General features: G+C 45.7%; 2 protein-coding genes across 3 annotated transcripts in view; both read left to right on the top strand.

Moving 5' to 3' along the window:
- Window positions 1-10,985, top strand: part of UBASH3B (ubiquitin associated and SH3 domain containing B) — a 58,204-nt gene extending 47,219 nt beyond the window's left edge. For both annotated transcript variants that reach the window (XM_005528474.3, XM_088066850.1), the window contains exons 8-14: window positions 402-522; window positions 1,359-1,481; window positions 3,792-3,884; window positions 4,192-4,336; window positions 4,803-4,909; window positions 5,803-5,912; window positions 6,945-10,985. In XM_005528474.3, the coding sequence (XP_005528531.2) occupies window positions 402-522; window positions 1,359-1,481; window positions 3,792-3,884; window positions 4,192-4,336; window positions 4,803-4,909; window positions 5,803-5,912; window positions 6,945-7,082 (837 nt within the window). In that variant the 3' untranslated portion in view covers window positions 7,083-10,985. The remainder of the gene's footprint in view (window positions 1-401; window positions 523-1,358; window positions 1,482-3,791; window positions 3,885-4,191; window positions 4,337-4,802; window positions 4,910-5,802; window positions 5,913-6,944) is intronic.
- Window positions 10,986-12,761: 1,776 nt separating this feature from the next.
- Window positions 12,762-23,530, top strand: CRTAM (cytotoxic and regulatory T cell molecule). The gene is made up of 11 exons (XM_014257314.2): window positions 12,762-12,857; window positions 15,776-15,934; window positions 16,787-16,939; window positions 17,540-17,671; window positions 19,626-19,796; window positions 20,145-20,432; window positions 21,179-21,241; window positions 21,716-21,820; window positions 22,207-22,353; window positions 22,543-22,626; window positions 22,733-23,530. Exons 1-11 carry the CDS (start codon window positions 12,815-12,817, stop codon window positions 22,903-22,905), a joined length of 1,518 nt encoding a protein of 505 aa, XP_014112789.2. The 5' UTR covers window positions 12,762-12,814; the 3' UTR covers window positions 22,906-23,530.
- Window positions 23,531-23,882: the final 352 nt, after the last annotated feature.

The raw sequence follows: 23,882 nt of genomic DNA, 5'->3' as shown, positions 1-23,882 counted from the left end.
TTAAAGGAATAAAGCAGGGATTTATTAAAAGCCCTTCCAAGGATCACCCTGGGCACTGCAAGAGCCCGGCCGTGGCTCCACCCAAGATGGGCCCCAGCTCAGGAGTTTCACCCTTGGATCAGTTCTGGTCCATTTCCATCTCGGGGTGAATTGTGCAATTGCAGCTGCAGGTGATGCAGTCCCATCCTCCCAGATTGCTCTCCTCAATTCCCTGCTGCTTGTGCTTTTTGGGCCTGGAGCTGCAGCGCTGCCCTTGGTTGTGGGGCTGGGGAAGGATTGTTGTGTGTGCCTGAGCTGTGAGGAGAACTCGCTGACACTTTGTGTGGAGTTCAGAGTTAGGGACCAGTGCACAACCTGGAAACTGTGAAAGATAAAACTGAAGGCATCACCTTCCTTTGCAGCCCCTGAGGATAAGCAGCCAGCCAGGCCCTCAGAAGCGCTGCCTGTTCGTCTGCAGGCACGGCGAGAGGATGGATGTGGTTTTTGGGAAGTACTGGCTGTCCCAGTGCTTCGATGCCAAAGGTGAGCCCGGGGCTATCCCAGGATTTGATGGAGGAAGGAGAAGTGGCCACTGCCTGGTGGAAGCTGTGGGTTTTAACATAAAATGATGCTTTTTGCGCAGCCAGCAGCAAAAATTCATCCAAGGAGGAAATAGTCCATTTGCCAATATTTGGGAAAATATGGCAGGAGTGATTACACTCCACAGTTGCACCACCAAAGAGAAAATGCAGCCATGATGTTGGTAGTCAGTGTTCAGTGAAAACATTCTCTGCCATCAAGAAAACATTTTGCACTGCTGGCTCTCAGTCCTAAATGAAAATAACACTGCTCAGAGTGGGTTTTGGGGCATAAATTGGTGCTTTCAACCCAGTATTATGCTCAGGTTTCAGACTGTAATGAACAAATTATAACTTTAGGCTCTGTTGGCCTTAGAGCTGATCAGAAATGTGTCCTAAAAGTCTTTGTTCTATTGAAAAACACCAAAACCTTGTGGTGAAAGGATGATTTCACAACTCTCTTCTTTCTAAACTCTGGCAGAAGAGCTCTGATGTTCCGGCCTCCTGTAAAAGTGTAATGTTTGCTGTGGGATAGAAATGACTTTTCTTTGGGGAAATCAGTCCTAAAAAAAAAAATCCAGATCCTTAGCAACATCCTGTGCTGCTTTTGAGCTGGTGAGAGGCGTTTAATTTAATTTTATGAGATTCCTGATGGGTTTACATGGGAAAAAACTGCCCCAAGAGCCAGGTCTAGGCAGGACCTGCAAAGCACAGCCGAGGTGGTGGGAGAGGGGAAAACCAGGGGTGATGTACCTGCTTCTGTCTGAGGGAATAATTCCAGCTTGGCACCTCTCCCTGCAGGCAGGTACATGCGCAGTAACCTGAATATGCCTCACAACTTACCTCAGAGGAGTGGTGGTTTCAGGGATTACGAAAAAGACGCTCCCATCACCGTGCTGGGCTGCACCCAGGCGAGGCTCGTGGGTAAGTGCTGCTCAGCAGGGAAAGGAGAAGGGGTTTGGGTGGGGTTTTGGGAAGGATTTGTTCCCTGTGAGTGGGGGGAGGCCGGGGTGGTGCAGGTTCCATCCATGGAAGAGTCCAAGGCCAGGTTGGACAGGGTTTGGAGCATCCTGGGGTATTGGAAGGTGTCCCTGCCCTTGAGGTTTTTGGTTTTTTCCAACCCAAACCATTCCATGAAGACCTTGCCCAGGAAGCTTCTCTATCTTCCTCCCACAGCCCCCATCAGAGAAAGGAAAAGTCAAGGCAGGAAAAAATTGATTGGATTCCCTGAGCTAACGGGATTTAAATCTTTCAAGGAACTTTGCCAAGTCCCTTCACCTCCCCCAGCAATTTCTCTCTTCCACAGGAAACCTCATCTCCTTCAGCTGCTGCAGCTGAGGAAAAGGCAAAGCAGAAATGTGGGACGTGGGGTGAAATCAGAGCCCTCAAAGGATGGGTGCTTTGGGAAGATTTTGTTATTACCCACGCTGGGGAGAAATGCAGCAGTGTGGCTGTCACCTCGTGCAAAATGTGCTTTTTCCATCCAGTTTGCCACACCGGTGTCCTTTTATCAGCCTGTCTGGATTTACATTGTCACAAACACAGCCCAAACCATTTCCAGTGTTCTCCCACCCTCCCCACCCTCATCCCTGGCTTCTGAGCCTGTTTGTGTGCAGACAGAAAATCCTTTGCCAGCCAAAGAGCACATCTTGAGAGCTGTGACGAGGGGAGCCCAGCCCCTTAAAGACACCAGCTCCAGCCCTGAGCCTCAAATCCTTCCGAGCACTCCTTGCTGGTCACATCCAAACTAGGGCAGCTAAAATTATCCTGGCTTTTTGGAACACAAGTAAATCACTGTGCAGCAGCAGCAGGAGGAGGAGGAGGATGCTCAGACTCCCAGCCACATGGCAGCAGGGTTTGCAGTCTGCACAGGACAGAGGGAGGCTGCCAGCACCCCACTCTGCTGGTGGCATCCAGGGGCCAGGGACACACTTTGGGTGGCTTTGAAGAGCCCCAAGGACACTTTGCTGGTGGCATTAGAGGGGTCTGTGGGAACCCTTTCCTGGAGGCATTCAAGGGCTCTGAAGACAATTTGCTGATGGCTTTGAGGAGGTCCAAGGACGCATTTTGCTGTGGCATTCAGGGCTTCAAGGACACACTTCGTTAACGGCAGCAAAGGGGTCCAAGGACAATTTGTGGCCTTAAAGGGGTCCAAGGACACACTTTGTGTGGCATTCAAGGGTCCAAGGACACTGCTGGTGGCTTTAATGGGGTCTGAGGACACTGCTGGTGGCATTAAAAGGGTTTGAGGACACATTTCGCTGGTGGCAGTAAAGGGGTCCAAGGACACACTTTGGGGGGAATTAAAGAGGTCTGAGGACACACTTTCCTGGTGGCAATGAATGGGTCCAAGGACACTTTGCTGGTGGCATTCAAGGGGTCTGAGGACACATTTTCTGTGGCATTAAAAGGGTCTGAGGACACACTTTGCTGGTGGCATTAAAAGGTTCCAAGGACATGTTCTGGCATTCAAGGGTCCAAGGATGCGGCTGCAGCTCTGGTGGCACCGTGTGACCTCCTCTATCTTCCTCCCACATCCCCCATCAGAGAAAGGAAAAGTCAAGGCAGGAAAAAATGGATTGGATTCCCTGAACTAACGGGATTTAAATCTTTCAAGGAACTTTGCCAAGTCCCTTCACCTTCCCCAGCTATTTCTCTCTTCCGAAGGAAACCTCACCTCCCTCATCACAATCCCTGTGATGACCAAAGCCCGTGAGCAGCTCCCTGTGACACAGGGGGCAGGTAGATGTCCCTCTCCTAAATGACCCCACTTCTCTCAAGACATTCCCAGGTCAGCCTGCCATGGTGACAGCCCTGTCAGGATCAATGTCCCCTCCTTGCTGCCACTCTCCCAACAGGAGGAAAACGTGGCTGCCGCTCCCTGCAAGCCTGAGCTTGCTCTCCTTTGCTTCCCTCAGGCACTGCAGGAATATTAAAAACCCTGATGCAGGAACATTAACAACCCTGACAGTGGAGTTGATTCTTATCTCGTTTGCAGTGATCTCCCACCTGTGTAATGAAATGGTGATTTATGCTAGCAGAGAACCCAGCCAATTGAATTAACCTGGGTTTGAGTTGTGTTGAAGCATTTGATTTACGCCTTACAAATGAAACGAAATGAAATCCAAGACCTTTACAATTTTTCTGGCTGCTTTTTGGCCAGACCTACGAGAAGCAGCTCCTTGCAGTGCCATTTACCTGGATTTAGTCACAAAGATCCAAACTTTCTTGCAGGTGAAGCTTTGCTAGAAACAAACACCATTGTAGACTACATCTACAGCTCCCCGTCCCTGCGGTGTGTCCAGACAGCTCACAACATCCTGAAAGGTAAGAACCCACAGGGCAGAGGCTGAATTCTCCTCATTTTCTCCATAAAACACTGACAAGCAGGTAAAAACCATGGACCTAATTATGATTTCCATAGGAATATATTTTTTATTAACACAATCCATAAGGAACTCTTTTCTAATTGCACCAGAGCTTGACATTCCCTGTCATACGTTAAATAAACACATGAAATACGTAATTTCCCATAGAAAATAAATAAATTAACAATCAAACCGAAGTATTAAAGCTTCTCTCACCCTCCCCAGCTACTTCCATTGCTAGCTGGCCTCCTCTCCCTCTTTTCCAGGTATGCAACAGGAGAACAACCTGAAAATCCGGATAGAGCCAGGCCTGTTTGAGTGGACCAAGTGGGTGTCTGGGAGCACCCTGCCAGCCTGGATCCCCCCTGTGGATTTAGCTGCAGCTACTCTGAGCGTTGATACAACCTACAGGTAGCACAGAGAGGGGCTGACAGGGTCTGGGGTCGCTCATTTCAAGATTTAACACCAAACTCTGCTGAGTTTTGACCTTCAGGCACTGACTGGAAGAGCTGCTGAGGTTCCCAAAATCAACTTGGAGCAGGCTTGAGGCTGCTGGGCTGAACATGACCTGAAAATTATATATAAAATATATATATAAAATAAAATTTCGCTTATTGTAAACCCCATTTCCCACATCAACTGGCAGTTCCTCCTGATCATGGAGGTTTTCTTTCCAGTACTCCTTTTCCTGGGGTCTTTCAGGTTTCCAAGGAGCTCCTTGGGGACTGAGTTTAAGAACAGGTACTTCCAGATGAATCACAGCTTGCTCTTAGAGTATCTTCCTTTATCAGTTACTGGACGTGTTTTTCTGCTCACAGGCCTTGCACTTACAATTCTTTATTTTTACAATTTACTGGATGTGGTTTTCTCCTCACAGACCTCATATTCCTGTCAGCAAGTTGGTGGTTTCTGAGTCTTACGATACCTACATAAGCAGAAGCTACCAAGTCACAAAGGAGATCATCAGTGAATGTAAAGGCAAAGGTGAGTGCTGCAGAGAGGGGCTGGGATGTGAATTCCAATATTCCTGACCAATCTTCCCCTCTCAGGGAATTCCCAGACCTGAATCTCTCATCCTCTCTCCCAGAATCATTGGAAAGTCCTGCACCAGAATTATTATTTCAGATACTCTCAGAGGAGAGGTCCATAAAGTTAAATAGCAGAATGATTTTAGGGACCCCAACCCAATGGCAGATGTTTCCCAAGGGAATAAATGAGTTATTTGCCTTTTGATGTGTGTTCCCAGCATTAAATGGGATATTTTCCCTCCCCTGTCCAAGCTCCTCCTCCAAATTCTATTCCCATAAAAACTTTAGACCATTTCTCCAAACACAATATTGAAATTTTTAAAAAACCCTTAGCTGTTATTGTTCATCCACAGCAATCTGAGAATTCCTAAACTCTGGTGTTTTCACTGATTTCATCTCACTGACCTGTCTCTGCATTTTAAGCTTTGATTTTAATAGTTTGCACACAAAATTCAAAAGCACAGTGGGGCATTGGTTGTAAAGAATCCTGGAGCTGGAAATGTAAAGCTGCCACTGTGGAAAGCCAGCAAGTGAAATTAAAGTGTTTGTTGTAACAGGAATTAATTTTTGCGTAGGCAAAAAGCATCTGCTTCCCAAGGCAGCTGAAATCTTGCTGGAATTCTTGTTTTCTCCAGAAAGCATTTTTAAACCAAGTAGGAGTGAGTTAACCATTACCCTGAAAATTGAGAAACGCTCTAAACGTGTTAACAAATCACATTTCCCCCTTAATTCACAGTTGGACGTGTTATTATTTGATAAAGTGTTTTAAATGGCTGCTTGATCTCGGGCACCAGCCCCTAAATCTGGCTTTTCCTCCCTTCTCAGCCTGTGTTTCTCATTTTATTTCAGGAAATAACATCCTGATAGTGGCTCATGCATCCTCCCTGGAGGCCTGTACCTGCCAGCTCCAAGGGCTCTCGCCTCAGAACTCCAAGGATTTTGTACAGATGGTCCGAAAGGTAAATGCCAGCAAGGAGCAGAGCCCTGGCTCTGCAAACACAAAACAAATTTGCTGGGGCAGGCTTTGTTCTGAGTTTTACTCATTTTGGGAGTCAGCAGGGTGAAGGAGAAGGGTTTGAGAGGCTGGGACAGGGTGTGGGGTCAGTGCCCTCCTGGGATGGGTTTGGAGGGATTGTTTGGTGTTTTGTGGGGTCAGTGCCCTCCTGAGATGTGTCTGCAGGCATTCTTTGGTGTTTTGTGGTGTCAGTGCCCATCTGAGATGGGTTTGGAGGGATTGTTTGGTGTTTTGTGCCCTCCTGGGCTGGGTTTGGGGGGATTGTTTGGTGTTTTGTGGGGTCAGTGCCCTCCTTGGATGGGATTGCAGGGTCTGTTTGGTGTTTTTGTGGGGTCAGTGCCCTCCTGAGATGTGTCTGCAGGCATTCTTTGGTGTTTTGTGGGGTCAGTGCCCTCCTTGGATGGGTTTGGAGGGATTGTTTGGTGTTTTGTGGGTACCAGGGGCTGTGCAGAGAATTCCAAATCCCTTCAGCACAGCGAGCCGAGCACTTCAGCCCTACAGCACTTCCCCTTCTCATCTAAAGAGATGTTAACCATCAAAAGGCTGGAAATTAGAACGGGTTTTTTACTTCCTCTCCTTTCCTGCCCTCTGCCAGCCTTGCAGAGGCTCCCTGGGATATTCAGGGCTCATCTGGGAACCCCTGAACTGCAGGAACATCCACATTTCCCCCAAAGCTGTGCTGGTTTGGGACCACATTTGTCTTGAGCTGCTCCCTGTTTAAACTTACATTCCATTTTTAAATTTTTTTCCAAAGTACATTTTTAAACCCACATTCCAGGGGTATAATCTGGTTTTTCCCAGTGTTTTGCACAGGCAAAAAAAATGAAAAATGGAATTTTTCTGAAGAGTGGAATTTGGGAGAGGGAAAGAAAGAAAAAAAAGTGAAATCCTGGAGTAGCAGAGCAGGGATTCATCCCTTGGGATTGCCCAGCTCAGTCCCTGCTTTTTGCCTTAATTCCCATCTCTCTCCTCACAGATTCCCTACCTGGGGTTTTGCTCCTGCGAAGAACTGGGGGACACTGGTGTTTGGCAGCTCACAGACCCTCCCATCCTCCCTCTCACACATGGACCAACTGGAGGCTTTAACTGGAGAGAAACCCTCCTGCAGGAGTAGGGAAAACCCCAGCAAGGACAGCCCATGGCCTTTCCCAGCGTTGGAGAATGTCTCTTCTTCCTTGTGTTTTATTGGCAGCGGGAAAAAAAAACCCTCTTCATCTGTCCAGTGGCTCACTCAAAGCACATCTCACACAGCCACAGCCGTGCAGAAACAAAATTTACAACATTTACAACAAAAGGGGCTGATTTGAGGGGGGAAAAAGTTATTAAAATACAGCTTGAGGCTCTTGCACAGCCTCGAGGGTTGGTTTCCCCACCTTGAAGGGAGCTCTGGTGACACTTTCACTGCACCATGGTAGAAACACTGAGCCCTGTGTCAGGCAGGATGCTGGGCTTGTTTTCTCACTGCTATTTTTGCAAAGTGTCTGCAGGCTTGTTCAGCACCTCGTGCTCGCTCTGCTCCCAGCCCCCAAAACCTCAGAGCCTTCCAGAAAAATAAAAACGCGTCCCCAAGGCTGGAAATGAGTCCAGCATTGCCTCTGCAGGCTGCACCAGGGTATTCCTTCCCTCTGAATGAGCAGACAGAGGTGGGAGCGCTCCAGAATGTGTTGGATATTGTGTGGAGATTGGTTGATGTTGAGGAAAATCTCCAAATCAGAGGAAAATTCCGAATTTCACATCAGTTACAGGTGAAGTTTGAGCATCAAAAGTCAGTGCAACAAAAGCTGAGAGGAATTTCTTTGAAGTGGAGATAAAAGAAGCCTTTTCCAACCAAACCTGAGGGATTTAAGAAGTTCAGATTTGGGTTTTTATTCCCTTACTTTGGTTATTGAAATCCACCTGTGTGCCCAGACACAGCCTAAAAGGTTTGTGCTGTTGAAATTCCCTTCAAAAGGCTTTGGAAAAGGGGTTTCCCCTTTTATACTGGGATTTTTGTGCTGGCCATTCACCCAGGAGTGGCTCTGTGTCCCTTTGGCAGCCCTGGTGAGATTGTGCAGCCAGCAGGTTGATCCAGGAATGATGGGATGAAAAAGCTGCTGGAATTCAGCTGGAATTCTGAGTGCTTTGCTTCCTTACTGCCATCTGTCTAAAAAAACCCAGAACACTTCAATTTAGGAACAACATTTGATGCTGTTTATCCAGGGAGGGAAGGGTTGGGATCTGGGGAAAGTGGGAGAGGAGGGTTCCCATCTCTATCAGGATGTTTGGGATCACGAGGGGGATCCTCTTGGTGCCAGAGCCTGCAGGATGCTCAAAGCAGCTGCACCCCAAAATACACCACAGTGGGTATTGATAACAAGAAGTGGCGTCAGAGCAGGGATTTTTAGGATCAGAATTACCTAAAATTATCAGCCTTGGGTCAAAAAGTAGCTGCAGGCACTTCAGCAGTGCAGGCTTGCTGTCAGCAGCTACTTAAAACTGGGTTTAAATGGGATGGAAGAGATTTAGGCACACTCCTTTCTTGGTTTGGGTGCAAGTCTGAGTGTTCCCACAAACAGAACCATCCCAGAATGGTTTGGGTTTGGAAAAGACATGAAAGCTCATCCAGTTCCATGGGACAGAGCAGGCTGGACATTTCCAGGGATGGGGCAGCCACAGCTGCTCTGGGCAACAAATGCAAAGCACCAAACACTAAAACAAAAAGCATCAACCAGGGCACGCTGAGGTGGGGCAGGATTTCATTTCTGATCTCTGAAATCCTTGCCCAGCTCTGCTCAACGCCCTCATTTGAAATGGGTGAGAGGCACAGAAGTCAGCCCTGACCAGATTTGATGTTTATTAACCATAGAAAAATCAACTTTTGGCTGGTGTTTTGGTGGATTTTCCCCTTGGGCAGGGCTGGTGCTGCCACAACAACCAAGGAGTGAGAAACTGCAATTCCCTCTTCCCAAAAGAGGCCAAACAATTGGGATGGGGCAAATCCAAAGGGGCTGAGCTCAGTTCTGAGCTCGCCAGGGAGAGCAGAGCACATCCTGTCTGTATTCACAGAATCCCAGATATTCCCACAATCCATAGGAATATTCCATTATTTCTACCTTTAGGACTGTGTAACACACCTTAGGCCACTTGTAGGTGCTTTATTAGAGCAGGGATGGAACTGAAAAGTCAGGGAGAAAATTTAGGACAGGGCAGGGGAAAAAAAAAAAAACACCAAAAAACCTGCTCCTGTGTGGTTTTATCGCTGTCAGGTTAATTTTTAATTGCCATTTAAACTATTTTTTGGCTGTGTACAGACATTCTGAAGAGCGTTTCTGGCTTGTTTTCCTCCATGAAAAAAAAAATATTTAAAAAAAAAATAATTAAATTAAATATTTGACAATCAAACACACACACAAAAAATTTTGGTTGCTGAGGCGTGTGAATTCTCCAGATTTTTTGTTTCATGCCAGCAAGGTGCAAATTGAGGCAAGAAATATTGTTATAGTCTAATATTTATTGCCTGTAGAAAGAGTGGAGGCTGCTCAGATCCTGCTGGAGTTAAACACATTAAACATGAAACAGAGAGGGGGCAAAAGCTGAGTGCACAATTTGAGTGGTGTTAGCTGCTCTTTGATATAGTAATAGAGAAAAAAATGTTCTGGTTGAGGAGGTAGATATTAAAATACTCTTCTTTAAATATATATATATATATATTTTTGGATGTTTGGGAAATATTTTGACAATTGTAGTATTGTCTCGAATTCAGTGTCAAGAATCACAGGGAGAAAAATCTTATTTTCTTCAGAATTTTCAGTTTTCTTGGGGGTTTTGTGTTGAGCAGTCTCGTGTTGAAAAGGCTTTTTGGGGGGGAAGGAAAGAGAAAAAAGTTGTTCCATTTAAATTTGTAATTGAGAGGTTAAGAAAACAAAAGGATTTCACCCCACTGCTGCTCATTCCTGTGGATTTAATGTCTCTCCAGTGTTTTGTCCCAGAACATTAAACCTGATCTCTCCAAAATCTTTTCCTTCACTGTGAGCTGTGGAAGACCCCAAGTTTTATTCTAACAGCTCTTCCCAGGTTTTTCCTTCTCTCCACAATTAAGGAAAAAAGCTGCAAACCTGCCAAGAATAAATTGTTTATTTTCATCATTCGCAATGTATGGCTTAGAAAAAGACAAGAATTAAATTAGCATTACACTCAAATCAACAGAGCTTTGCCTTTTTATGCAAAATGAGGATCCAGACCGTGATAACTTCAGTAAAAAATTGGTATTTCCCTTTTCACTCGGACTGAGCAGTTTCAGCCAGAAGCTGACTGAGGCCAGGAGACTCCTTCTGCTATTAAATTCTAGTGAATTTAATAAGATTCGTCATTTTTATCCCTAAATAATGGCTTGGGTTTGTGGTTTGGGTTTGTTTCTTTAAAAAGAAGCACAAAGGAAACGATTTTGAAGTCACAAATAGGAGTGCTTGGGATGGTGATAAATGAACAAAAGAAATGTCATTAAGGGTGGCTGGGATTGGCTGCTAAATCACTTCTTGCTGCTCCTCACTTCCTCAAATTTGCTCCCCAGGGAATCTTCATGACCCACAACAGAAAATACTCAGCCAGTTCCTTTATTGTGTCCCATTAAAATGTATTTTCTGAACGTATGAAATGTATTTTCTTTCTCTCCATGACATCTCTTCAGATTTGATGTTATCAACAGCTCCTTTTTTTGTTGTTGTTGTTGTTGTTTCATTTTCAACCTGTTGTATCATTCTGTTTATAATGGTTTTTGTTTTTTATTTAGTGTGAGCAGATTGTATTTATTTGAGAAGAAAAAAAAAATGTTTGCTGTTTAAAAAAACCCAATAATTGTATTGCCAAAAATAGCTGTAATTACCCGTGACATCTGTATTTTTTTATTTTGGGAGTGGGGCAGGCAGGGGGGTGGGTGGTTGTTTTTAATCCCAGTTTTGAGTGCTAACAACTGTTAAAACAACCACTGCATTTTAATTTGCTTCTCACATTAAATGGAATTCTCAGAAGTCAGACAAAAATATCTCGTAGGTGATTTAATAAAGATGCCAAGCACCCTTCCTATTCCAGATTTCCTCTGGAGTGTGGTGGAATTCTGAGCTGCATTTCTCTTTTTCTGAGGCTGAAATTCATTCACTTGACAGCAGATGGCACAAAAATCTCTGGAGTCCTGTTTTCCATGCTCAGGGATGGGCTTTTCCCTCTGGAATCAGATTTTCCCCGGAGTTATTTCACTCTCAGGTTTGGATGTGTGGAACTGAAGGCACAACTTTCAAACCAAACTTACTTTTCCTATACATCTTTCTTAACCTGGATTTTTTAATCCAGCAAGAGTTTTATTTTTCAACCCAGCTGCTTTAAATTCGTGACCTGCAGCTCTGTTTTCCAGTAAAATTGATTAATGATGATGAACACAAAAGCCACAGCTTTCATCAACCAAATATCCACTGAGCGATGCAATTCCCTGCACCTGAAAGTTTCATGGAAACAGATCCTAATAAATCAGGAATTAAACACACAATGTGTTTATAAATAATCAATTTATCCACTTCACTTGAGCACACACAGGTTTTAAACCATAATTATCCCATTAAATTCAGTTTATTTCGACAGTAATTGCTGTCCACACCAAATTTTGAGCAGTTGCAAAGGAGGGCCAGAAGAGGATCTGCCAAAAATCTTATTTGGAAATCAGAAATCATAAGATAGACGTGGATAAATGTGAGGTCAGTGGTTATCACACACCTGGGGGGGCACAAAGCTGGAATAATCCAGATCTGCAAGGGGACAGGGGAAACCTGAATTGTGTCCCCTGGGGGCTGCTGATGTCCCAAAATCCTCCTGGGGCAACAGCGCAGCGGCACAAAGTGACATTGTGTCAATCCAGGGGTTTAAAATGGGTTTTCCAGCAGCCTTGCCACCTCCACCAAACAAGTGCCGCCTTCCCGGGTGCCTCCTGACCTTCGGGATGGAACCAGGCGGCATCACAGAGCCCAAACCCGCATTTCTGTGAGCTTTGAGCTTCTCCCTCCCGGAGCATCCCTCCGGAGCATCCCTCCGGAGCATCCCTCCGGAGCATCCCTCCCGAGCATCCCTCCCCGAGCATCCCTCCCGAGCATCCCTCCGGAGCATCCCTCCCGAACATCCCTCCCGAACATCCCTCCCGAGCATCCCTCCCGAACATCCCTCCGGAGCATCCCTCCCGAGCATCCCTCCCGAGCATCCCTCCCGAGCATCCCTCCCCGAGCATCCCTCCCGAGCATCCCTCCGGAGCATCCCTCCCGAGCATCCCTCCCGAGCATCCCTCCCGAGCATCCCTCCCGAGCATCCCTCCCGAACATCCCTCCGGAGCATCCCTCCGGAGCATCCCTCCCGAACATCCCTCCCGAGCATCCCTCCGGAGCATCCCTCCGGAGCATCCCTCCCGAGCATCCCTCCCGAGCATCCCTCCGGAGCATCCCTCCCGAGCATCCCTCCCGAGCATCCCTCCCGAGCATCCCTCCGGAGCATCCCTCCCCGAGCATCCCTCCCGAGCATCCCTCCCGAGCATCCCTCCGGAGCATCCCTCCCGAGCATCCCTCCCCGAGCATCCCTCCGGAGCATCCCTCCCGAACATCCCTCCCGAGCATCCCTCCCGAGCATCCCTCCCGGAGCTGCAGCGCTGAAAGCCGAAATCCCCCGCTGCTGTCGCCCACCGGTTCCTTCGGAGGGAGCCGTGAGGTCACGGATGTCCCAGAGCAGGGGAAACACGAGGTGGGGCAGAGGAGGGGAGGGAAGTCACGGTGAATGTGTTCAAAAGGAGCACAGCAGCCCCTCAGAGGGAGGAAGGCAAGCCCAGCTCAGCACAGCATGACCGTGGCCCGGGTGCTGCTCACCGTGCTCCTGCTGCAAGGTAAGCTTGGGGATGCTCTCATTCCAGCTCTCCTTTCCAGCTGGGAAAACGCTGCTCCCAGGGCTGTGTGGGTGATGAAACAAAATCATCACCCTGTTCCCAAAGCTCACTGACTCCTAAACCCAGGAGCTGTAAGGTCAAGTCTACCAGCAGCATTGGGGTATCAAAAGATTCTGCCTTCAATTTGGACAGATGGCTTTCCAGCCTTGGAAAGATCACTGCTTGCTTTGCCTGGATCAGAAATCTGAGTGTTCATTTGTTCGTGCTCTGTGTGAGGAGAGGCTGACAGGAGTCAGAGCAATTTAGGGAGAACTTGCAAAGTACTTTGAAAAAGAGAAGTGCTTTAGATGCTCAATCTCCTCGCTCCAGCTGGAGGAGGCAGTGTATTCAGATCTCCTCAGACACAGGAGAGTGTGGCAGGTTCATATTTGACTGCATCAAACAGTCAGAGGATCTCAAAGGATCTAAGAGAAGATCCAAGGAAGGAAGGAGCAAGGCAGCAATCCATGGCCAGGAACCCTGCAGGCTTCACTCCTGACCTTTGCAGGAGAAATGGATGCACGGTCCTGGCACTGGAGCAATATTCCCTCTCCCTCCTCGACAGACGCTGGAGCCACTGCAGGGCTGTTCTTGACAATTTGCTAATTCTCAGTACAACCCTTCTCCCCAGTTTTGCCAGGCTCCTGCAGGAGGAATTTGTAGCTGCTGCCTGAACTTCCAGAATTAATTCAGCTCCGCTCACAGGTCAGCAGCCAGGACAGAAAACAACTCATTATAAAACGGGGTGGCTGCGGGCTACAGGCTCACAGAAAACTGCACCAAAACTAACTCATTAAACAGGGTGATTGTGGGTTAGAGCCTCACAGAAAACTGCAACAAAACTAACTCATTAAACAGGTGATTGTGGGTTAGAGCCTCACAGAAAACTGCACCAAAACTAACTCATTAAACAGGGTGATTGTGGGTTAGAGCCTCACAGAAAACTGCACCAAAACTAACTCATTAAACAGGGTGATTGTGGGTTAGAGCCTCACAGAAAACGGCACCAAAACTAACTCATTAAACAGGTGATTGTGGGTTAGAGCCTCACAGAAAACGGCACCAAAACTAACTCATTAAACAGGGTGATTGTGGGTTAGAGCCTCACAGAAAACTGCACCAAAACTAACTCATTAAACAGGGTGATTGTGGGTTAGAGCCTCACAGAAAACTGCACCAAAACTAACTCATTAAACAGGGTGATTGTGGGTTAGAGCCTCACAGAAAACTGCACCAAAACTAACTCATTAAACAGGTGATTGTGGGTTAGAGCCTCACAGAAAACTCTGCACCAATGCTCTCTGTTCAAGTCTCAGATCAAGGAGCTCTCAATCACTTCCTGGGGTCTCCAAGAATGGCAACCAGAGTAGAACTCCTCTGCTCGGAGCATCCTGCGATTTCCAGCACAAAATTGCTGCCCTTTCTTGCCAAGAAGGCGGATCTATCACTTGGTAGATGGCAGAGAGGTTTTTCCAGGTGGGATCCACATGGTACAACATCCCTGGAGCTGCCATGGGGACGTGTCCCACATTTAGTGACCTCAGTGGCTGCAGAGCAGAGCCCCCGTGCAGGGAAGAGCTGCCCTGTGAGTCATGCTCTGAATAAAACCCATTTTCCAGTGGTCCCCCATGGAAATTACATTTCTGCCCAGGTTTGGAAAAGCTTGTGACACCCTCACCTCTTCTCGCCGCTGTCACCCCTAAAGGTGTGATCTGCCAGACCCCACGCTGCTGCTGCTGGTGACAGGAAACCATCAGGGGACAGAAATACCCCAGGGGCCTGTGCAAAACCGCAGACATCCCCCAGCTGCCTCTAAACAGCTCTCACCTCCTGCCACAGCTCCTCTCAAGGACAGGCACAGCCACAATCCCCAGGGCAAGCTGCTGTCTTACAGGGCCAACTCTGGAGGGACAAAAATCAGCTCCAGGAAAATTCCCGACAAAAAACAAAACTTCATTTCTGAGCGATTTAAACATTTTAAGAAAGTGAAAATCTTCCCCGAAGCCCAGAAAGATTCATTTCCCCAAAATGCAGTGAGAACTGGCAGCCAACAGCTACCTGGAAAATCAAATCAAAACACACAAAACAGGAATAAAAACAAAACTCTTCTGCTGCCTATTTACTTAACTTCAAGCCAGGCACCAATCTTAGTATTCTCCAGGGCATGGTTTTTGTCTGGAGAAAGCAATTCATTCCAGGTCATCAAATATTTTCACAAAGTGTTTTATCTGCCTTAGAATGTCTGGAGAGAAAAAATACATTTTACTGCCTGCCTGTGAAATGGGCTGGGAGAAGAGAGAGCGAAATTTCATTTTAGTAACCTGTGCCAGGCCAGGTTTGGGTTTTTTTTTTCCCAAATACATTTAATTTCTGAATAAAAAAGCCTCATTTTTAGAAGTGTTGGAAAATCATTCACTGCTTATTCACACACTGAGCAAATCAGGTTTAACAGCTCCATAATGGGACATAAAATTTGAGAATGGTTTTATTGGAAGGGACCTTAAGTATTATTTAATTACAATAATGAAATAAGTGAAAATTGTATGTTTGTGTTTAAGTGCAGGGAGAGAGTGTACAAAATGGATCTGCTTCAGTTCTTTATTGGCTAATAATGAAATTCTTTCTTGGCTAATAACTAAAACTGGTTTAATAATTAAATCTGGCTGTGCTGGCAGGTGAAGATCCCAAACCTTTGTCACACAGTGCCAGTGTCCAGTGTCACTAATTTATTTATACCCCTACAACCATACTGGCGATGTAGAAATATTAAAAAAAAACATTGAAAAAAAAGGAAAATTAACACCTCACCCTGTGCAAAACATGAGTGCTTTGCTCCATGTCACAATTTCCAACTTGTTTTTCCCCCTGCTGCGTGGCAGGGGGGTTTCCAGGGGCTGCCGGTGACTCCGTGACTCTGAAGGAAGGAGAAAACCTAAATCTTCACTGCACCTTCAGCACCCCCAGCAACAACAACAACAACTCTACCCTGCAGTGGTTAAACCCTCACGGTTTCACCATTTTCCTCAACACCCAGAGGGGTAAGTGTGAAACCCCAGCTTGGTGGCACTTCCCACCAGGGCTGGGGACACCCAGCTGTCCCAAAAGTCCCAAAGTGCCGGCACAGGGGGGCCGTGGCTGGGTCCTACTCGGTCCAGAGGATCCTTCAGATCCTTCTGGCACTTTGTGGTCACCAGAAACTGAGCCCTTTTGGGGCTAAAAACCTAAAAACAGAGGCCAGATAAAATTAAGAGGATAAAAAGCAGTTTATTTATATTTATTGAAGGGCCTTCAGGTGCATTTAGGGCAGACAAAACTCACCCAAAAATGGTTTGACACTTTTCTAAGTTTGTTCCATTTGCACATTGGGGTTCATCTCCCAATTCCAGCTGCAGGGAATGAAGGAATTTCCCCCAAGTTTGCTGCCCCCAACTCCCTTTTGTTTCCATCTCTGGGGGCCTGAGGCAGTGAGGTGTCCTTGATTGCCAGGCCTGGAGAGGAATTGTTGTGTCTGCCCAAAGTGGGGAAGCAGCAGCTCCCAGTGTGTGTGGAGTTTGGAGTTCCACACTGAGGAATGGCAGGATTACAAATGTGTGACAAACAGAAAAGCTGAAATCCTGAGGCATCAGCTCCAGGGCAGAAAGTTGAATTTTCTGTGCTGCAGCTGTGGGAAAAGTTCATTGTTGGGCTGACCCTGAGGGCTCCTGTAAATTATTGCAGCAAGAGGAAAAAATTAAAGATTAGAAAATCAAGAGAGAGAGAGAGTAGAGGTGCTCTAGGAGATGCTTTCATTAAAAACTTAAAATTTTAAAATGCCATAAAATAAAAACTCTCCTCATGCTTTGACTTCTGTACCAACCCCTGTGGTGTGCTGGCTTTTCTTTTCCTCGCAGTTTTAAGAGACCAGAGGTACAAACTCCTCCGTTATTCCAAGGATGAATTATCCATCCAGCTGTCCAACGTGACAGTGCAGGACGAGGGAATTTACAGCTGCTTCTACTACAGCAGGTACTTCCAAAGCAACAGCCACAATGTTGAGATTTTGGGTAAGTTCCCTCATCTCTTTGTTTGGTTTTTTTTTTTCCAGAGGAGCAGAACAGAGGCAGCTCCTCAAATCCACACCTGCATTTTCCCAAGGTGCTCAACACATCATTCTGCTTTTAGCTCAGTCCCCTCCAATAATGCCCATAAAAACGATGGACATTATTAGATATTATTAGAAATTATTATTATTATCATTATCATTATCATCATTATAATCATTATCATATAATAACATATTATTATATAATATATTGTATTAATATTAATACTAAAATTATAATATATTATAATTATTACACTATATTATATTATTATATATAATATATTAATATATTATAGATATAATATATAATATAATATGTATAATATGTTATATTGAATTAAAATTATATAATAATTATATATTATATTAATATTATATAATTATAGTTATAATTATAATTATTTATAATATATAATTAATTTATATATTATTGTATAATATATTATATACAATTCTAATTATATACATTTATTATATTATTATTTTATTATATTATTATATTATTATTAGATACTATTAGAAAATTCCCCTAAACTGATCCCAAATCTTCCTGCTGCAGCTGCTCCTTCCCCTCCAGTGCTGGAAATATTCCAGGACGAAGGAAGAGGCATCAAACTCTCCTGCTACAGCCAGGGCAGCAAACCCCAGCCCCAGATTTCCTGGCTGTTGGACAACGGGATAGAGCTCCCAGGTAAGAGCTCAAAGACTGGGGATTGAGCACTAAAATTTGGTTTTTTGGCAGTTTTGGGGTGGTTTGAAGACACTGGAGGGTGAAATATCAGCTGGGTCTGCCACTCATCCCTACAACTTGGTGCAGGTCTGGGGAGCAGTCAGCACAGAATTCCAGAGGGGTAAAATAAAGCCAAAATCCTGGGATCTCAGTACTGAATTCCACTGGGATAAAATGAGCCAAAACCCCTGGAACCTCAGCACTGAATTCCACTGGGGACCTCAGCACTGAAACTCCAGTGGGATAAAATAAACCCAAAATTCTGGAATTTCAGCACTGAATTCCACTGGGATAAAATGAACCCAAACCCCTGGAACCTCAGCACCGAATTCCACTGGGATAAAACCCTGGAGCCTCGATTTGCAAAGCCCCAGCAGCTTTTTCTTCTCCTTTAACCTGCCTGCTACAAATAACTGCCATTCTAACAGTGCTAGAAATAGCATTATTCTAAAATTCGCTGCCTATCAGCCCCAGTGCACATTTGTATCAAAATGTGAGAAAAACACTCACAGATGCAAATGTCTTTTCTTTCACACATCAACAAGCTCTTACTTGTGTTTTGCATCACCAAGCAACGTATTTAAAGCTGAACCTGTAACCTCCCCTTCCCCAAGGTGATTTATTTTTAAATAAGAGCTCTAGAAAACAGCAGAGAATTGAGTTTTCTGGCCTGAATATAGAGAGAAATTAGTGTTAATAATAAAAATAAATCAGGTTGGCGGATACACGGGTATTAATGGAAAAAAGGTGCTCTAGAGCAGTGCATGGGTGGTGGAAAAGAAGGTTTTTAAATCCTGCCTGTGTTTGGGAAGAGCTGGGCTGTGTGTGAGGGCCTGGGGAACACCAGCTGGGAAGTGATAAAATCCTCAGTATGTCCCCCCTGATTTTTTATCTCTGTTTCTCTCAGTGTTTTTTCTAAAACCAGGAGGTTCCCCAAAAGCACCCTGATAAAGTGAATTATCTGTGACATCACAACGCAGAGTTCAGACACTAAACACCTCCTTTAAACCAGCATTTCTCCAATATTTTAACAAAAACCTCTCCTCATCTTGGTCTCCTCCTTGCCTTTGGAGCAGAGGAAATACCTGAGCTGTCACCTCCCAGGAAAGCCCCCAGGGCCTGAGCTGTGTCTGCTGGGTTGGTGAAGAGGTGGGAGACACAAATTTAATTAAAAGATAAAGAATCATTGCCCTAATCCACTATTTCTCACATTTCTGCATGTGTTTTTCTCCAGTGGTTGAAGGCTTGGAGGAACTCTCCTTCCTCCCCCTTCCATTCCCAGCTTTAATCACTTCCTGCAAATATTTACACTAATCAGAAAATAGTTAATAAATCTTAATTACTGGCAACACCTCAGTTGCACCAGGGCTCAGCAGGGGCAAACCAGCAGTAATTACTGAGCTGGTGCTGACAAAGATGATTTCCTTCCCAGCAAAACCACTCTGAAATCCTTTTGGAGCTCTTACCTGGCCCTGCTGGGGATGGAAAAGAGGGTTGAGAAATGCTGATCTGCAAAGGTTCATTTGGAAATGGGATTTCTTTCATTTAAAGGTACCAGAGCAAGGGGGAGCATCAGAACCTCTGCACTATAAACAGAAATATTTGTGCCTTCAGGTAAACATCTGAAACACCTCCCGCTCCAGCAGGGCTGTTCAAACACATCTCTGGTCACATCAAATACAACTTGATTTTTCTGTGTCATCAGTATTACCTGGAGGGCTGGGAATCACACCAAACTCCCCCTAATCCCTTAGGCAAGGAATCCTCGTGTTTGACTTCCAGCAGCTGGAAAAGGGGAAGGGTCAAACCTGCGCTGTGGGAGCGATGGAGAACAGCATTTCAGGCTGATAAAAATGCTTTTATTCATTGCTCTGCACTAGAAGCCCTCACCTTTTTTCTCCCACCGGGCGTGCAGGTGACACCAGGCACCAGCTGGGAGCTGATGGGAAGAAATGGAGCACAAGCAGCACCCTGAGGATGCTGAGCTGCAGCCCCAAAGCGACAGCCAGCTGCATCATCCAGCACCCTGCACTCAGGGCACAGAAGCTGATGGCAACTTTCCACTGCCAGGACCTCCCCAGCACGGGTACTGCAGATAAACACAGAGTCCCTGCGTCTGGGATCTGCTCTTAAATGAGAAACCTGGGGCAAAAAGGGTTTGGAGTTCTTCCTTGGTGGCAGATCTGAGCTGCAGCACCTGCTCCAAGCTCCCCACAGCAAAGTGTTTCATTTTGTTCCCCATTTCAGAGCAGAAAATATATCCTGAGGACAGGAAAGCTGAGGGTGGGAGGATGGGGCTGAAAGGGAAAGCCTTGATCAGACAGAAAACCCAAACAATCCAGAGCATGGAGCAGGGCAGGGTAGATTTTCAAGGATCTTTTTGGTGGCAAAGCCTCTTCTGATTTTTGTCATTTTTTGGGGTTGGTTTCTTTAGGCTGCAAACAACCAACCAGACTTCCAGAGGATGCAGAATTTCCCAGCCCTTCAGAAAATCCAGCAGGTTCCAGTTCTCCAGAGAATCCAGCAGGGACCAGCCCTTCTGCATCCCCAGAGAATCCAGAAGATTCCAGCTCTTCTGCATCCCCAGAGAATCCAGAAGTTTCCAGCCCCTCTGCATCCCCAGAGAATTCAGAAGATTCCAGCTTTTCTGCATCCCCAAAAGATCCAGCAGTTCCCAGCTCAACACCAGCTCAGCCAAACCTCACAGGTTTCACATCTAAGGGTGAGTTTGGTCTCAGGCACCTGAATTTATCAAACCTGAAATTACAGGTATCTCACAGAGGAGTTTGGGACACAGAGCACAGCATTTCCTGCTTATTCCCTTTTTTTTCCCCTGCGTTTCCCAGCCGTGCAAGCAGCCCAAATCCCTCTCCTTGGATTTGGAGCAGGCTGGGATGCTGTGGATGGGCTGCACTAGATGGCACTGCGCAACAACTCTTCATCCGTGCTTGCACAGGACTCGGGAATTTTTTTCCCAGCACAATCAAAAGCTCCACAGCCCAAATAAATCGCCCAAAACCCCACCAAGAATTTTGCGCCTGCTTAGCACGCCAGGCCCTGCAGTGACAAATCAACTGCTGCTTTAGGAACGCCCGGACTCTTCGTTTCTGTTGGTTTAAAAGTGATGTATCAGTAATTGCAAACAGCTCAAAACTGATAAATACAGGCTGATAAACCCTGACACGTGTCAGGACAATATCCATGGAAAGAGAGCCTTAATTCCTTAAGAGGGGATGGAACCAGAGGGGCTTTCAGGTCCCTTCCAACCCAAACCAAGCTGGAATTCTGTGGCTTTTACTGGGTGTGAAAAGGAAAGGAAAATCTCTTATTAATGCAAAGTTTTGGTACACACAGCACACACCATCATTTCAGCACTGCAAATCAAAGTTAATGATTAGATATATTTATATGTAATTATACAAAAGGACGTATTGTCTGAAAGCAGAGCTCACCTCTCTGTCTGCACAGGGCCTGAAGAAACAACAGCAGCAGAAGAATTGGGAGGTTCATCGAGTTCTGGGGGGCTTAATGGTAAGAAATTGCCTCATCACACACTGGGGGTGGTGGCAAAGGACAGGGCTTGTCAGGAAAGGAGGAGTCAAGGCCATGAATACCAAAATATCTGCTGTAAGTAGAAGGATTTGGGCTCCTTGCTGGTTTTTCAGGCAAGAGGAGTAAAATAATGGACAGGGAAAGTTCCAAAACGACCAAGCTCAGCTTGGTTTTGATTTGCCTGTAAATTGTTTCTCTAGCAATGTGTTAATAAATATAATAAATATAAATAAAATTAAATAGTGAATAAAATAAAATACAAAGTCTTTTAAATTATAAAATGCAAAGTATTTTAAATAATAAAATAAAAATAATAAAATTAAACACAGAGTTAGGGAAGTGAGCGCAGACCTCATCTCAGGGGCAGTCCCCGGTGCCCTGAAGCTGCTGGGGAAATGAGAATTTCTTAACCATCCCCTCAGAGAAATTTTGTTCTCCTTTCCCTTCCTCCAGGGACTGAAACAGCAGCCAGTGGAAATGGCACCGAGGAGGAGCCTCCCAGGACAGAGGTGCCACCACCACGTGAAAAAATAACAGTGATTTCCACCCTCACCCTCGGTAGGAACACTTGAAGGAGTTTACAAACCTTTCTGATTCTCTCTGAGCACAAACCCCCTCCAAATCCTCTGACAGGATTAATTAATCCTCTGCTCCTGGGGGATGCCACAGAAACACAACCATTTGTATCATCCAAAAAAAATGGAAGCTAAATTTCACTGTTTGCTGTGCCAAAGCCACCGAGTCCAGTTTTTCTTCTTCATGCCATAAAATAACTTGACCTCACATCCTAAAATTAAGTCCAAAACTTAATGAATTTGTGATTAAGGTGAATTTTTCACAATTCCTTGGGAGAATTCTGCTCTCCCACCACACTGATCCAAGTGAAATCATTCTCAATTACCAGAGACCCACAGGACATTTACCAACACAAACCTCTGTTACAGAGCAAAATCCTGAATCCAAAAGCATCGTCAAGAAGGAGAAGAATCTCCTGCTGCCCATCCTGGTGGCTGCTCTGATTTTCGTGCTGCTCATCATTGTCCTGCTTTTCATGGCGAAGCTGAAGAAAGCCCACGGGGTGTGGAAGAGAGGTGAGGACTGGCCTTGAGCCCATCCCTGAGGTGGTCAGGCTATTTTAATAACCCTATTTATAGTATTTAATAATAATTAATAATATTTAATAACTCTTCTCTCAGGATTTTTATGCTTAAGGCAGAGGGTGAGAAAGAGCAATGCGGAAAACAATCTCGTTCTCCTAATAAAATTTGTTTTTTCCACAGAAAATGATGTTTCAGAGCAGACACTGGAGAGTTACAAATCCAGATCTAACGAAGACAGCCCAAGCCATGAGGAGAATGGACCAGGTAAAAAGCTTTAATTAACATAAATAATTCTTGTTTTATTCAATTGCTACTGACTGCGGCCAGAGAAGACATTAATAATTCCTAATAAATAATTGTTGTGTTTTAGGTGTAAATCCCAAATCCAACATGCAATATGTAACAGAAGGACACGTGGAAACCCCAGAGAAGAATCTAGAAACCCCAGAGAAGAATCTGGAAAACCCAGAGAAGAATCCAGGCAATGAAAACACAGCAATAAGTGAGGAAATGTTTAAGTGTGGAAGGGAGACAGATGTGTAACTGTGGAAACTGCCGTTTCCTGATATTTGTATTCAAGTTTTCAGGGATCTTGATTTCAAGGAGCAGAAGGGACAAAGAGCTCCATCCCAAAGCCACCTGGAGGTGCTCTTGTCACCCAGCAGGACAGGGAGATGGGACTGGTGCTCCTGGAACCCTCAGGGGTTTCATGAACCACTGCCACAAACAGCTCATCAACCCCAGCAGCAATCAGAGTCCTGTGAAGACATCCAGGCCCCAGTGAAGATATTTCTGATTGATTTTGTCACCTCCTCCGTGACGACGGGGCTGAGAAGGGAATCCCAGGTGCTACAAACCAACTGTGACTTTTATTTTCTCCCTGTGACCCCAAACCTGGATTTCCAGCTGGTTTTAACCAAGCTGGGAAGCAGCCTGATGTCCAAAGGATTAAAAAAAAAAACAAAAGAAACCCAAAACAGAAATCCAACCCAAATTATTCTATGTTTTGATGATTCTGTGAAGCCTTCAGACGTGAAGGGGATGTTCCACATGGGACTGCCCAAATCCTGGAATGAGGGCAGCAGGAGAGCTGGGAGTTCTCCAGGACTTCACAGGAACACTTCCTGCTCCAGAAGGGTGAAAGCGAATCCCTAAAAAATAAAGGAAATGTGAATTACAAGGATTTTTGTCATTTGCAGACTCACAGAATAGTTGGGGTGGGAGGGGAGCTCCGGAGACCACCCAGAACAACCCCCCTGGCCAGGCAGGCTCACCTGGAGCAGTGACAGGGACACATCCAGGTGGGGCTGGGGTGGCTCCAGAGAGCTCTGGAGAATCCAGAACCTCCCTGGGCAGCTGTTCCACCTCCATGGGAGGAAGTTCTTCCCCTCCAGTTCCTCCCTGTCTTTCCTGCACCGAGAAGCCCAGAACCGGACACTACGAATCTCATCAAGTAAAACTCATTCGGTACTATTATTTCTCACTGGAGGCGCGAAAACGTGATGAAAAATGGAGTTTTA

This window comes from Pseudopodoces humilis, chromosome 25 (genome assembly GCF_049639895.1).
Source record: "Pseudopodoces humilis isolate 2021_Gansu_Grassland_sample_001 chromosome 25, ASM4963989v1, whole genome shotgun sequence".
In the NCBI taxonomy this organism is placed as follows: Eukaryota; Metazoa; Chordata; class Aves; order Passeriformes; family Paridae; genus Pseudopodoces; species Pseudopodoces humilis.
The sequence above is the reverse complement of the archived record's forward strand: the minus strand, read 5'-3'. Positions and strand labels throughout refer to the sequence as shown.

Excerpts from the sequence above, each read along its gene's own strand:
- CRTAM (XM_014257314.2), top strand. The coding sequence starts at position 12,815 with ATGACCGTGGCCCGGGTGCTGCTCACCGTGCTCCTGCTGCAAG. Across the intron at positions 12,858-15,775 it reads CACCGTGCTCCTGCTGCAAG|GGGGGTTTCCAGGGGCTGCC; the intron begins GTAAGCTTGGGG and ends GCTGCGTGGCAG. Across the intron at positions 19,797-20,144 it reads CCAGGACCTCCCCAGCACGG|GCTGCAAACAACCAACCAGA; the intron begins GTACTGCAGATA and ends TGGTTTCTTTAG.